We start from the raw sequence: 13,135 nt of genomic DNA on the forward strand, positions 1-13,135 counted from the left end.
AAAAATAAAAATAATAATAATGATAAAATGGAGTAAAAATATTATTTGGATTTAATTAAAATTGATTTTGGAAAAAAGGGATGAAAATTAGGATTCTGATGGTATTTTTGAAAAGAAAATCGGAAATCGGGGGTCAAAACACAAGTTAGAAAAATTATGCTCCGTCAGCGCCACGTCAGCGGTCCAGTCAGCAGCCCTGGCCAACCAGGACCTGCTGCGTTGCAAGACCAAGTCGACCCGGGAACGGGTCACGTGTGCGATCCGCGTGCCCGCGATCGGACGGCCCAGATGCGTTCCCGCACGCACGGACGGTCCAGATCAAGCGTGCGCACGAACAGCCCAGATGCAATCGCACGGACGGCCTACATTTAATCAAAATGGACGGCTGTGATCAAAATGAAAAAGGGTATAAATAAAATCCCCACACCTGACCACAAAAACCCTAGCCGCCTGCCCTCGCCGGAGAAGACGAACCAGACGCCGGAGGAGCCGGCCGCCGCCACCCGCCACCGCACCGGGGAGTTTTTCGACCGCCGATCAAGGTAAATTTCATACCCCCAGCTCGTTTTTCCACGCTGAGTTCCCCTGTGGCCAAATCGGAGCCAAAATCCCGAACAAACGGCCGGAAAACACGGCCGAAACCCAGCGATGCCGCCGCGCCCCTCCTCGGTTTTTGCCTCCGATGAGGCCCTTCCCGGCCTCCATTTGATACAATTTTTATATCACCGTGATCACCATTCTTTTCTCTACAGGTTGATCGGAGCCAAAGCACCAAAACACGAACCTCGCCGAGAGCCGCCGCACCCGAGAGCACCGCTGCTGGTAAGCTTCGATTTTTCGTAATTTTTTGGCCCCCCGAGGGCCCTAGGGTTGTTTTATCGCAGGGACCGATGCAAGTGTGGCCGAAAGGGGTCCTAGGTCTAATTTGGAATTTTTTGGGACACGTGCAGGTACCAGTAGTGCGTTTCAGTTCCCCAAAAAAAATTCAAGGAAAATTAGGGACAGCCTACAGGTGCACTTTAGAACCGTATTCGGACCCCGAAACAAGTAAGGATTCCTCACCCTATTTCCTATCACGGTATTAAAGTGCAATAAATGATAAAACGGGATTTCATGAATCAATAGCTGTGTGAAATTGTTTAAGGTTGCTAATGGAGCTCGAGTCTAGTGCATTTGTCGGTTAGTTGTTGTTTGTTCTATTTTACAGATTCAAATGCAGTATGATGTCTGATGTTTTTATTTCATAGTTTCGTGTGCATGTATCACTGTTTCATTGATTATGGACTGAATGTCTGAGAACCCGATGTTGTGTGTTGTTTTGTTGGTGTGAACTACCGGTTTGCATGTTTGTGTGTGATTTGGTGATGGTGGCTAAAGAAAAAGAGATAAAAAGTTATGTGAATTGGCAAACGAATGATGTGGACAGCCTGACTAGATATCCTGAGAGATGGTGGACGGACCGGGTCCGTAGGGAACCCTACTGGGATTTTGGTCTCTCATACCGGACGGTGTATGGAGACCTTATGTGTTTGGGCGCCCATACCGGACGGGGTATGGGGACGGCCCGTTTCACCCTCATACCGGACGGGGTATTGAGGTTTATAGTTTTTGCGCCCATACCGGACGAGGTATGGGGACGGTCCTGGAATCTGATTACAAGTGTTAAGGGTTCACGGGTAGCGGGACCCCTATGGATCCCCATAGATACTAGTAGGCTGGTAAACGAGGAAAAATATATTGTGAAATAATTGAATTGCGAAAAGGCGTGATAAGTATTATGTTATACAGCTCATATGATTTCATGATGATGATAATGTTATTGCTTTCGTATATTGTTTTATGAATTTCACCGAGGTAAGTGGATAGTAAAGGATTTTATTATTGATAAAAGAATTTGTTGTAAATTATGCTCCATTGGTCTTTTTGTGTTTTCTATCCACCTTTAACTCCGTGACGGTGAGATAGTGTGATGTCTTTACAGGGCTGGTGTAGCTCATTCCTTATTTAATCATTTCAGATCAGGAAGACATTGTTCCCGAGCCCGTTCCGCAGGAAGACGGTGAAGGGGACGCCTAAAGACTCCGTAGTTATATTTATAGCTTTTACTTTCGAGTTTCTCTTTTAGTTAGTTTGTTCTTTTATATTTTGAGCACGTTTTTGGTTTTAGTGTAAGGGATGTTAATCGAAATTTTTATTACGCTTCCGTATTTGACCTTTTTAATATACATGTTTCATTTTAAGTTTTCGGGATCGTTACAGTTGGTATCAGAGCCGCATTTCCTCGGACCCATCCCTTACACAATAGTGCCTTAGAGAAATACTCACCGATAGATCGTTACTCAACCATTTCTTGTGAATGCAGGTTCACGGAAATGAGGAGAGAAAGGCCCCCACTAAACCGAGCTGCCCAAGATAATTCACTTCGGGAGGATTTAGACAGACTATTTGAGATGGTGGAAGCTCTCCTAGTTGCCCAGCAAAGGCGAGAAGAGAGAAGGGAGTTACCCGGACCTCCTCCGCTATCGCAAGTTAAGGCCCCGCTACAGCAGGCTGATCCCGAGCCACCCCGGCAAGAGCCTGCTCCTCCACAGTACCACCCGGCACCACAGCCGCGGTACGACCCGGTACCACAACCACGGTACCACCAGGCACCGCCACAACACATTCCAGTACCCCCACCACATCAGCAAGTGCCACCACAGGGCCCCCCAGTTCACCCTCAGCCGGCCCCAATCCCTCTACCCCAGGATTCTGCTCCTTCCTTGATCGACCCCGGTTTCATAGAGAGATACAGAAGACTGAACCCTTCTACTTTTGCAGGGGGGTCCTCTTTTGAAGAGGCCCAATACTGGCTAGCAAAGACCGAGAGAGCTTTCGAGACCTTGGGAGTAGTTCCTGAGCAGAGGGCTGTCATTGCCTCCTACATGCTGGCAGGGGAAGCAGTACGCTGGTGGGAGCTCAAGCGGACCACCCTGCCCACATCAACTACTTGGGAGCAGTTCTTAGCGGCCTTCCACGCGGAGTATCTCCCTAAACACATTCAACACCTGAAGGAAATGAAGTTTGCTCAATTGGTCCAGGGAAACATGACAGTGTCGGAGTATGCCTGTAAGTTCCTGGAGCTAGGCCGATATGCCCTGGAGACATTGATGGATGAGGGCCGAAAGGCCAGGAAATTCCAGTGGGGTCTCCGCCCGGAGATCAGACAACACTTACTGGTAATGGAGCTCGAGACATATTCAACAGTCCTAGCAAAGGCGCAAATCATAGAAAGGAGCTTCGACACCCACCCTCAGCTAGCGGGGAGTTCCCGACCCTTAGCCCCGCTCCGCAGGCCAGCACCTACCGCGCCTGTCCAACCTAGTAAGAGGCCCAGACCCGCCATCCAGGCCCCTCCTTAGGCTACGGGGGCAGCACATGGGAAGATCTGCCAGCACTGCGGCAGGGATCACGGGGACCGACCCTGCTACCGCCTCAGCAAAACCCCTGTCGCATATGCGGCAGTGCCCGGCACTATGCAAGGGAATGCCCGAGGAACCAGAATTAAAGAAGGTCTCCAATCCAGGGCAGAGTTTACAACCTTACCCAGAAGGATGCCGACGCAGACCCGGACGTGGTACATGATATGTATACTATCTCTGGTCACATTGCTCATATTTTGTTTGACACTGGTGCATCATATTCTTTTGTTTCACATGTTCTTGCTTCCAAAATTTGTGTATCACCTGATAGACTTGATTCATTGTTGCTTGTATCTACCGCTGGAGGGGAGACATTGCTAGGAGAGGTTATCTACAGGGCATATGCCGTGGAGATAGCAGATAGGAAACTGAGGGTAGACCTGATAGGGTTAGACACAGAGGATTTTGATGTAATCCTAGGAATGGATTGGCTAGCGGCGTATCACGCCACCATAGACTGCTTTAACAAAAAAGTTGTATTTAATCCTCCCAACGAGGAGCCATTTACAAGTTAATAAAATCATTCAGTACTGATTTTTTCTTGATGGCAAGTTTTCTTAATTCCCAGTGCCTTAATCTTGTATTTTCTCTAACTAGGTAAGCCCAAGAAAGAAGTTTGTATACAAGAGATTCCAGTAGTCCGAGACTTTTCAGATGTATTTTTGGATGAACTGCCCGGTCTACCAGTGGACAGAGAGGTCGAGTTCACAATAGATTTATAGCCAGGTACCCAGCCCATCTCGGTTGCTCCTTACCGAATGAGCCGCATTGAGATGGAAGAACTAAAGAAACAGATCACTGAGTTACAAGACAGTGGTTTCATTAGACACAACGTTTTCCCTTGGGGTGCCGGGGTTATTTTTGCAAGGAAGGGAGATGGAATGTTGAGACTATGCATTGATTACAGAGGGATAAACAAGGTAACAATTAAGAACAAATATCATCTTCCCCGGATTGATGACCTTTTCGATCAGTTGCAGGGTGCACGGGTCTTTTCTAAAATAGATCTACGATCAGGTTACCATCAGGTAAAGGTAAGAACAGAAGACATCCCCAAGACGACATTCCAAACCAGGTACGGACACTATGAGTTCCTGGTCATGCCATTTGGGCTAACCAACGCCCCGGCCATCTTTATGGATCTAATGAACAGGATCTTCAGAGAGTTCTTGAATCAATTTGTCATCGTGTTCATCGATGATATCTTAGTCTACTCAAAAAGTAGAGAAGAACATGCTCATCATCTTGCCCAAGTCCTACAGGTCCTCAGGGAAAAGAAGTTGTATGCAAAGTTGAGCAAGTGTGGATTCTAACTCGAGCAAACCGCCTTCCTGGGACATGTTATATCGAAGGAAGGGGTATCAGTGAACCCCGAAAAGGTTGAAGCGGTACTTGGTTGGGAAAGGCTGACAACAGTTAAGGAAATTCGCAGCTTTCTGGGGATGGCAGGTTATTACCGTCGGTTCGTCGAAGGGTTCTCTAGCCTAGCAGCTCCTCTAACCCGACTCACAAATAAGAATGCAAAGTTTGAATGGAATGAGGACTGCGAAAGGAGTTTTTCAGAATTGAAGAAGCGACTGACTACTGCACCCGTGCTGGCTCTACCGAGTGGATCAGGAGGGTATACAGTTTATAGTGATGCCTCATATCTGGGCTTGGGTTGTGTCCTGATGCAGCATAGAAAGGTTATAGCATATGGGTCCAGACAGCTAAAGAATCATGAGAAGAACTATCCTACCCATGACTTGGAGCTTGCCGCAATCATACACGCCTTGAAAACCTGGCGCCATTATTTGTATGGAGAGACCTTTCAGATCTATACCGATCATAAGAGTTTGAAGCACATCTTCACTCAGAAGGATCTCAACATGCGTCAGAGAAGGTGGATGGAACTCCTCAAGGACTATGATTGTGATATCCTATACCATCCAGGTAAGGGCAACGTGGTAGCCGATGCCCTCAGCAGGAAAAGTGCAGGCAGCCTAGCCCATTTGATGGTTTTAGAATGTAGGTCAATTGGGGCCACGCAGCAGGTTCGACTGCGAGATCTGAAGAGGGCCACATGTTTGGGCCACCTAGCAGTCCAACCCGAGTTAATCCAAAGAATAAAGGAAGTCCAGTCAGTCGACCCCGCCCTAGTAACCCGCAAGAAGGATGCAGAACAGGGAGTGAGTTCAGAATTTCAGATCTCTGCCGACGGATTGATTCGTTTCAAGGACAGAGTGTTGTCCTAGACGACAGTGAGTTAAAAAGAGACATCATGATGGAGTCCCATAGTTCAAGGTTTGTCATGCATCCAGGAAGTATAAAAATGTACCAAACTATGCGACCTCGGTTCTGGTGGAATGGGATGAAGAGAGATATAGCTGACTTTGTATCTAAGTGCTTGGTATGTTAGCAGGTCAAAACAGAACATCAACGCCCAGGTGGGTTACTTCAGCCTTTACCGATTCCAGAGTGGAAGTGGGAACATATCACCATGGACTTCGTATTGGGACTACCCAAGGCACGATCAGGACATGATACTATATGGGTAATTGTTGACCGACTCACTAAGTTTTTCCACTTCCTGGCCATCAGAATGACTGATTCTTTGGACAAGTTGGCAAGAATGTATATCCGGGAGATAGTCAGATTGCATGGAGTCCCAGTGACAGTGGTATCCGACAGGGACCCCAGATTCACTTCTCGGTTTTGGAATAGTTTCCAGCAAGCCATGGGAACAAAGCTGTCCCTCAGCACTGCTTTCCATCCTCAGACTGATGGACAATCAGAAAGAACAATTCGTACACTGGAAGATATGCTCCGAGCTTGTGCCCTTGACTCTGGGGGCCATTGGGACGACCATTTACCCCTGATAGAGTTTTCCTACAACAACAGCTATCAAGAGAGCATTGGCATGGCTCCGTATGAGGCGTTATATGGACGCGCGTGCAGATCACTGATTTGTTGAGAGGAAGTGGACGACAGAAGATTGTTCAGTCCGGAGTTGATAGAAGAGACCACTTCGAAGATAGCTAAAATCAGAAAGAACATTCAGATGGCCTAGAGTAGACAAAAGAGTTATGCAGACACCCGGAGGAGGGATCTAGCGTTTGAAAAAGGTGACCGAGTGTTTCTTAAGGTCACTCATTTCAAGGGAATTAGTAGGTTCGGCAGGAGGGGAAAATTAAACCCCCGATATATTGGACCCTTTGAAATCTTAGACAAGATTGGTACCCCTGCTTACAAACTAGTACTGCCTCCCGAGCTCTCCCGAGTTCACAACGTGTTTCACATATCTATGCTACGTAAGTACAACCCGGACCTTTCTCATGTCTTGGCTCATGAACCGCTTCCACTCCAAGAGGACTTGTCTTATGAAGAAGTACCAGTCGGTATCACGGACCGAGAGAACAGAATACTCCGCAACCGGGAAATATCATTTGTAAAGGTCCTGTGGCAGAACCACACGCCCAGGGAGGCTACTTGGGAACTGGAATCAGAATTTAGAGCCCAGTATCCCCATTTATTCGACCAAGAGTAAGAGGCAAATTTGGGGGACCAAATTTCTTTAAGGGGGGAGAGTTGTAACACCCAATAATTTCTTGATTTTATTTTTATTATTATTATTAATTTTATTTAGTTTATTTATAATTTTATTATTTTAATTGATTTATTTAATTTAATTTAAAATTTTCTTAATAAAAATAAAAATAATAATAATGATAAAATGGGGTAAAAATATTATTTGGATTTAATTGAAATTGATTTTGGGAAAAAGGAGTGAAAATTAGGATTCTTGGGGTATTTTTGAAAAGAAAATCGAAAATCGGGGGTCAAAACGCAATTTAAAAAAATTGTGCCCCGTTAGCGCCACGTCAGCGGCCACGTCAGCGGCCCAGTCACCAGCCCTGGCCAACCAGGACCTGCCACGTGGTAAGACCACGTCGACCCGGGAACGGGCCACGTGGGCGATCCGCGTGTGCGCGATCGGACGGCCCAGATGCGTTCACGCGCGCACGGACGGCCCAGATCAAGCGTGTGCACGGACGGCCCAGATGCAATCGCACGGACGACCCAGATGCACGCTCACGGACGGTCCAGATTCAATCAAGAACGGACGGCCAGATTTAATCAAAATGGACGACTGTGATCAAAAGGCAAAAGGGTATAAATAAAACCCCCACACCTGACCACAAAAACCCTAGCCGCCTACCCTCGCCGGAGAAGACGAACCAGACGCCGGAGGAGCCGGCCGCCGCCGCACCGGGGAGTTTTCCGACCGCCGATCGAGGTAAATTTCATACCCCCAACTCGTTTTTCCACGCTGAGTTCCCCTGTGGCCAAATCAGAGCCAAAATCCCGGACAAACGGCCGGAAAATACGACCGAAACCCAGCGGCGCCACCGCGCCCCTCCTCGATTTTTGCCTCCGATGAGTCCCTTCCCGGCCTCCATTTGATACAATTTTTATATCACCGTGATCACTATTCTTTTCTCTACAGGTTGATTAGAGCCAAAGCACTAAAACACGAACCTCGCCGGAGAGCCGCCGCACCCGAGAGCACCGCCGTCGGTAAGCTTCGGTTTTTCGTAATTTTTTGGCCCCCCGAGGGCCCTAGGGTTGTTTTATCGCAGGGACCGATGCAAGTGTGGCCGAATTCGGTCGAAAACGGCCAACCCGAGGTGATATTGGCCGAAAGGGGTCCTGTGTCTAATTTGGAATTTTTTGGGACACGTGCAGGTACCAGTAGTGCGTTTCAGTTCCCCAGAAAAAATTCAGGAAAAATTAGGAACAGCCTACAGGCGTACTGTAGAGCCGTATTCGGACCCCGAAACAAGTAAGGATTCCTCACCCTATTTCCTATCACGGTATTAAAGTGCAATAAATGATAAAACGGGATTTCATGAATCAATAGCTGTGTGAAATTGTTTAAGGTTGCTAATGGAGCTCGAGTCTAGTGCATTTGTCGGTCAGTTGTTGTTTGTTCTATTTTACAGATTCAAATGCAGTATGATGTCTGATGTTTTTATTTCATAGTTTCGTGTGCATGTATTACTGTTTCATTGATTATGGACTGAATGTCTGAGAACCCGATGTTGTGTATTGTCTTGTTGGCGTGAACTACCAGTTTGCATGTTTGTGTGTGATTTGGTGATGGTGGCTAAAGAAAAAGAGATAAAAAGTTATGTGAATTGGCAAACGAATGATGTGGACAGCCTGACTGGATATCCTGGGAGATGGTGGACGGACCAGGTCCGTAGGGAACCCTACTGGGATTTTGGTCTCTCATACCGGACGGGGTATGGAGACCTTATGTGTTTGGGCGCCCATACCGGACGGGGTATGGGGACGGTCCTGGAATCTGCTTACAAGTGTTAAGGGTTCACGGGTAGCGGGACCCCTATGGATCCCCATGGATACTAGTAGGCTGGTAAACGAGGAAAAATATGTTGTGAAATGATTGAATTGTGAAAATGCGTGATATGTATTATGTTATACAGCTCATATGATTTCATGATGATGATAATGTTATTGCTTTCGTATATTGTTTTATGAATTTCACCGAGGTAAGTGGATAGTAAAGGATTTTATTATTGATAAAAGAATTTGTTGTAAATTATGCTTCATTGGTCTTTTTGTGTTTTCTACCCACCTTTAACTCCGTGACGGTGAGATAGTGTGATGTCTTTACAGGGCTGGTGTAGCTCATTCCTTATTTAATCATTTCAGATCATGAAGACATTGTTCCCGAGCCCGTTCTGCAGGAAGACGGCGAAGGGGACGTCTAAAGACTCCGTAGTTATATTTATAGCTTTTACTTTCGAGTTTCTCTTTTAGTTATTTTGTTTTTTTATACTTTGAGCACGTTTTTGGTTTTAGTGTAAGGGATGTTAATCGAAATTTTTATTACGCTTCCGCATTTGACCTTTTTAATACACATATTTCATTTTAAGTTTTCGGGGTCGTTACAAGTTAAACAATTAACTTAATCTTCTTCTTTTTCACTGAAAAAGATGCAGGCGAGCGTTTCATCAACATCTTCTTCCGGGTAGCATTGACGGCAGGCTCTATTGTCTTCCACGAGCCACTGACACTGGTTCATGAAGAAGGTATCCCCTCCTTCCCCTCTGTCTTTGATCCGTGAAGAAGAAGACAAACTAAAAATGAAATACATCCCCCAACCTCTAACATATGTAGAAAACATAAGACACACGAAAAAAGAGTATGCACCTAAATATCCATTAAAAATATTAAATAACATTAAGAGAAAAATCTGTAAGTAATGTTAAGCTCAAATACTCCTCAGCATATTTGTTCTGAAAGTCAAGTTTTTACCTTTAAATTTTAAGTCTATATACTCTTAGTCAAACTTTGAGCGAAGATATCAACTAATTAATTTTAATTTTATTTATCTTTTAATTTATCTCACAAAATAATATTTAATCTTTTATATTTTATTGATAAATAGGAATTATGTAACTTTCATATAATAAAAATTGATAACTTAGATTAAACTATTTATAAATCATTATTTTTGTTACTATGTTTAATACATTAAACTTTTTTTTCTTTTACATTTGACCAACGAGAACAACAAAAAAACACGACGACAAGCTGCATATAATGTACATTTATATTTTATGTTTGTTTATGAGTAGCTAATTGTACTTGAGATGATAGGATTTTTTTTTAGAGAATATGAAAGTTGTAAAGAGAATATTAAAGTTGTAAATTTTAGGATTTGATTGAAAAAATTTTGAGGTTTTGAAAAATTAAAAATAATTTACGATAAAAATAAATATATATTCACGTGAGTATCAAATTAATGAAATTATGATACCCGTCAATAATAAGTAGTAATATAAAATAAAAAAATATATATATATATAATTTATTTCAATAAAAAAAAAAATTAAAGTAAATATGTGTTTTATGTGAGATACAAAACTTTAAAACTCAAATTATCCCTTAATATTTGATGTGCAGGTAAATAGATGAAGATGAAGAACAAAAACTATGCACGTCCCAGCACGTGCGAATATCTATTTATAATCGGCGTCTTTCGTACGCAATTACGAAGATATTTTTGGGGACAGAAATGAATCGGCATCGTCTACATTCCTCATCCAACGGTGGAAAAAAGGTCTTACATGACAGCTTAACAAAACCCTAGCTTCCCTAAAATAAATACTTTAAATTGTTTCATCCTCTCTCTCTCTCTCTCTCTCTCTCTCTTCTCTCTCTCTCTCTCCTTTAATTCTCTCCCTCTGCATTTCTTTTCGAAGCTCTCTCTCTCTCTCTCTCTCTCTCTCTCTCTACGGCCATGTCGGACGAAGAGCACCACTTTGAGTCGAAGGCCGACGCTGGAGCTTCGAAAACGTATCCGCAGCAAGCAGGTACCATCCGCAAGAACGGTTACATTGTCATCAAAAATCGTCCGTGCAAGGTGTGCTCCGATTCCTGTGCTTTAGTACTCCTTGGATCTTTTTTATTAGGGTTTTTCCGGATCTGTGTCTGTCCGTCGTTGTATCTGGCGTTTAATTTGATTTATTTTGGTCATTCGCTGCTGTTTCTGGATTCTGATTTTGTTTGTTTTTTTGGTTTTGTTGTTTCTCTTTTGATCTGAATTGCTTATGATTTCGTGTTTATTGTTCCTTTTATGTGATGTGGGTTTTGGGCTGCTTTGTTGTGAGATTTCATAAGTTCTGATGGTATTTATCGGTTGCAGTTATAACCAGCTGTTTCTTTTTGTGTCGCTGATATCCTGTTTAACATTTCTGGAATACATTTCCCCGTAACGATCGGCTATATTTACTTGTTGATTTCTGTTTGTTTAATTTGAGGGCTTTATGGAATTCAACTTTTAGATGCTGAGAGAGTTGTTCTGTTTTTAATCTCCAAAAACACCCAAGACATGGTATTTTATGTTACTGTGCTAAATTAGTGGTTTTATCATGGGTTAATAGTTTCGATGATGTATGAGGACCTGCTTGGTCTGCATAAAACAAAATCTAGATTTGCGTAGTAACATTAGCATAATTGGATAAAAAAATTTCTGGAAAGCTTGTAGATGTAGCATGCTATGAATTGGTCTGATCAAATATGTATGAAGAGATACATCAAAAAATAGAAGCGCAAGTATTTGACTTGTCACAAATACGGAACTATAGTGTAGGCCCTTGGATGCTGAAGGCAAAGCAATTATATTGGGGAAAGTTGTTTTATAGTTTTAATCTGAGGATCCTGTTAATTTTCATTTCATGTTTTGCGTTCTTTGTTGTGAGAAGTTAGGCTTTTTTGTTGTCCACTGTTGGTCTGTTAACATACAAAGAGGTCATTCTGGCTTCTTCAAAAGTGAGCCTCTTTCTGGGTTTCCTTCATTTTACTTGGCTCTTCTGATTAACTGTGGAGAGAGTTGCTTCTCTATGCTGATTCTGAACAATCCCTTCTTTCCTACAGGTTGTTGAGGTTTCAACTTCTAAGACTGGAAAGCATGGTCATGCTAAATGTCATTTTGTTGGGATTGACATCTTCACTGCTAAGAAATTTGAAGATATTGTTCCCTCTTCCCACAACTGTGATGTAAGTTATTATAATTTTTCTTAATATATGTACTTGCAGTTTCTTACAGCAGATATTTTTACCAAGTTCTCTGAATGAGTTACTTCAGTTGTGGTAAGATGATCTATGTTTCTCATTATATTACAGGTTCCTCATGTGACTCGTACTGACTACCAGCTGATTGATATCTCTGAGGATGGATTTGTATGAATCTGTTACCCCTTTCTTGGCTCAGGCAAGCCAAATATATATTTCTGCTCTCTCTCTAAAAAGATATAATGATCTGCTGAGTTTTAGGTGAGCCTGCTGACTGAGAATGGAAACACTAAGGATGACCTGAGGCTTCCAACCGATGAAAATCTGCTCACACAGGTTAGTTGACTTCATTTCCCTTGCCAGTAGGGTATCGAGCTATGAAAAGGTCTGATAAATTATGTTTAGTGTCTGTTATTGTTACAGTTGAGGGTGGGGGGGTTTGTTTGCATACTTCAAATACCAGATGATGGTCTGTTGTTGAGTTTTGGTGGACTTCTATATGTTGGTTTCTTTTTTTTTTTTTTTGGTGGACTTCAAAATATAATGTAATTTCCTATGCAGATCAAGGATGGATTCGCTGAGGGGAAAGATCTGGTTGTGACTGTCATGTCATCAATGGGAGAGGAGCAGATCTGTGCCCTGAAGGACATTGGCCCCAAATAGATTCTTCTTTCGTTTTAAGGGCCTTGAAGTCTGAAGTGAGGCAGATATTAGTTTTATTGAGAGGTTTTTTTTTTTTTTTTTTTTTTTTCTCTTTTTAAATGTTGGTTTGCCAAGCGGAGGCCACTGTTTCTGGGACAGTGTGTATGAGATGTGGTTTCCCTCTATATATGACTTTGCAATTATTAACTAGCCGTCATAATCCATATTTTTTGTTACATTTTCCCCCATCGTGGTGTATTCACCATAAGTTACATGACTGTACATGCACTCCTTTTCTCCTTTTCCTATTTTAAAAAAACCCCATCATCCTTTGCCCTTTGGGTGATTTTTTAGAACTCATTGGCCACAGAATGTTCGTGGGTAAGCTGGGATTGGATCAATTGATTTGTGGCAATGAATGGTTCTGGAGCGTTTTCTCGTTTCTTCTT

The 13,135-nt window shown here is 43.2% G+C and overlaps 1 protein-coding gene across 1 annotated transcript; it reads left to right on the forward strand.

Moving 5' to 3' along the window:
* The first annotated feature begins 10,656 nt into the window (after nucleotides 1–10,656).
* Nucleotides 10,657–12,934, forward strand: LOC110810545 (eukaryotic translation initiation factor 5A-2-like). The gene is made up of 5 exons (XM_022036739.2): nucleotides 10,657–10,893; nucleotides 11,907–12,029; nucleotides 12,156–12,212; nucleotides 12,306–12,380; nucleotides 12,606–12,934. Exons 1-5 carry the CDS (start codon nucleotides 10,771–10,773, stop codon nucleotides 12,705–12,707), a joined length of 480 nt encoding a protein of 159 aa, XP_021892431.1. The 5' UTR covers nucleotides 10,657–10,770; the 3' UTR covers nucleotides 12,708–12,934.
* The last annotated feature ends 201 nt before the right edge of the window (nucleotides 12,935–13,135 follow it).

The sequence above is a fragment of the Carica papaya genome, chromosome 2 (genome assembly GCF_054855325.1).
Source record: "Carica papaya isolate Zhongbai chromosome 2, ASM5485532v1, whole genome shotgun sequence".
Classification (NCBI taxonomy): domain Eukaryota; kingdom Viridiplantae; phylum Streptophyta; class Magnoliopsida; order Brassicales; family Caricaceae; genus Carica; species Carica papaya.

Coding starts and splice junctions, on each gene's coding strand:
- LOC110810545 (XM_022036739.2), top strand. CDS start 10,771: ATGTCGGACGAAGAGCACCACTTTGAGTCGAAGGCCGACGCTGGAGCT. Junction 10,894..11,906: donor TCAAAAATCGTCCGTGCAAG/GTGTGCTCCGAT, acceptor TCTTTCCTACAG/GTTGTTGAGGTTTCAACTTC. Junction 12,030..12,155: donor CCTCTTCCCACAACTGTGAT/GTAAGTTATTAT, acceptor ATTATATTACAG/GTTCCTCATGTGACTCGTAC.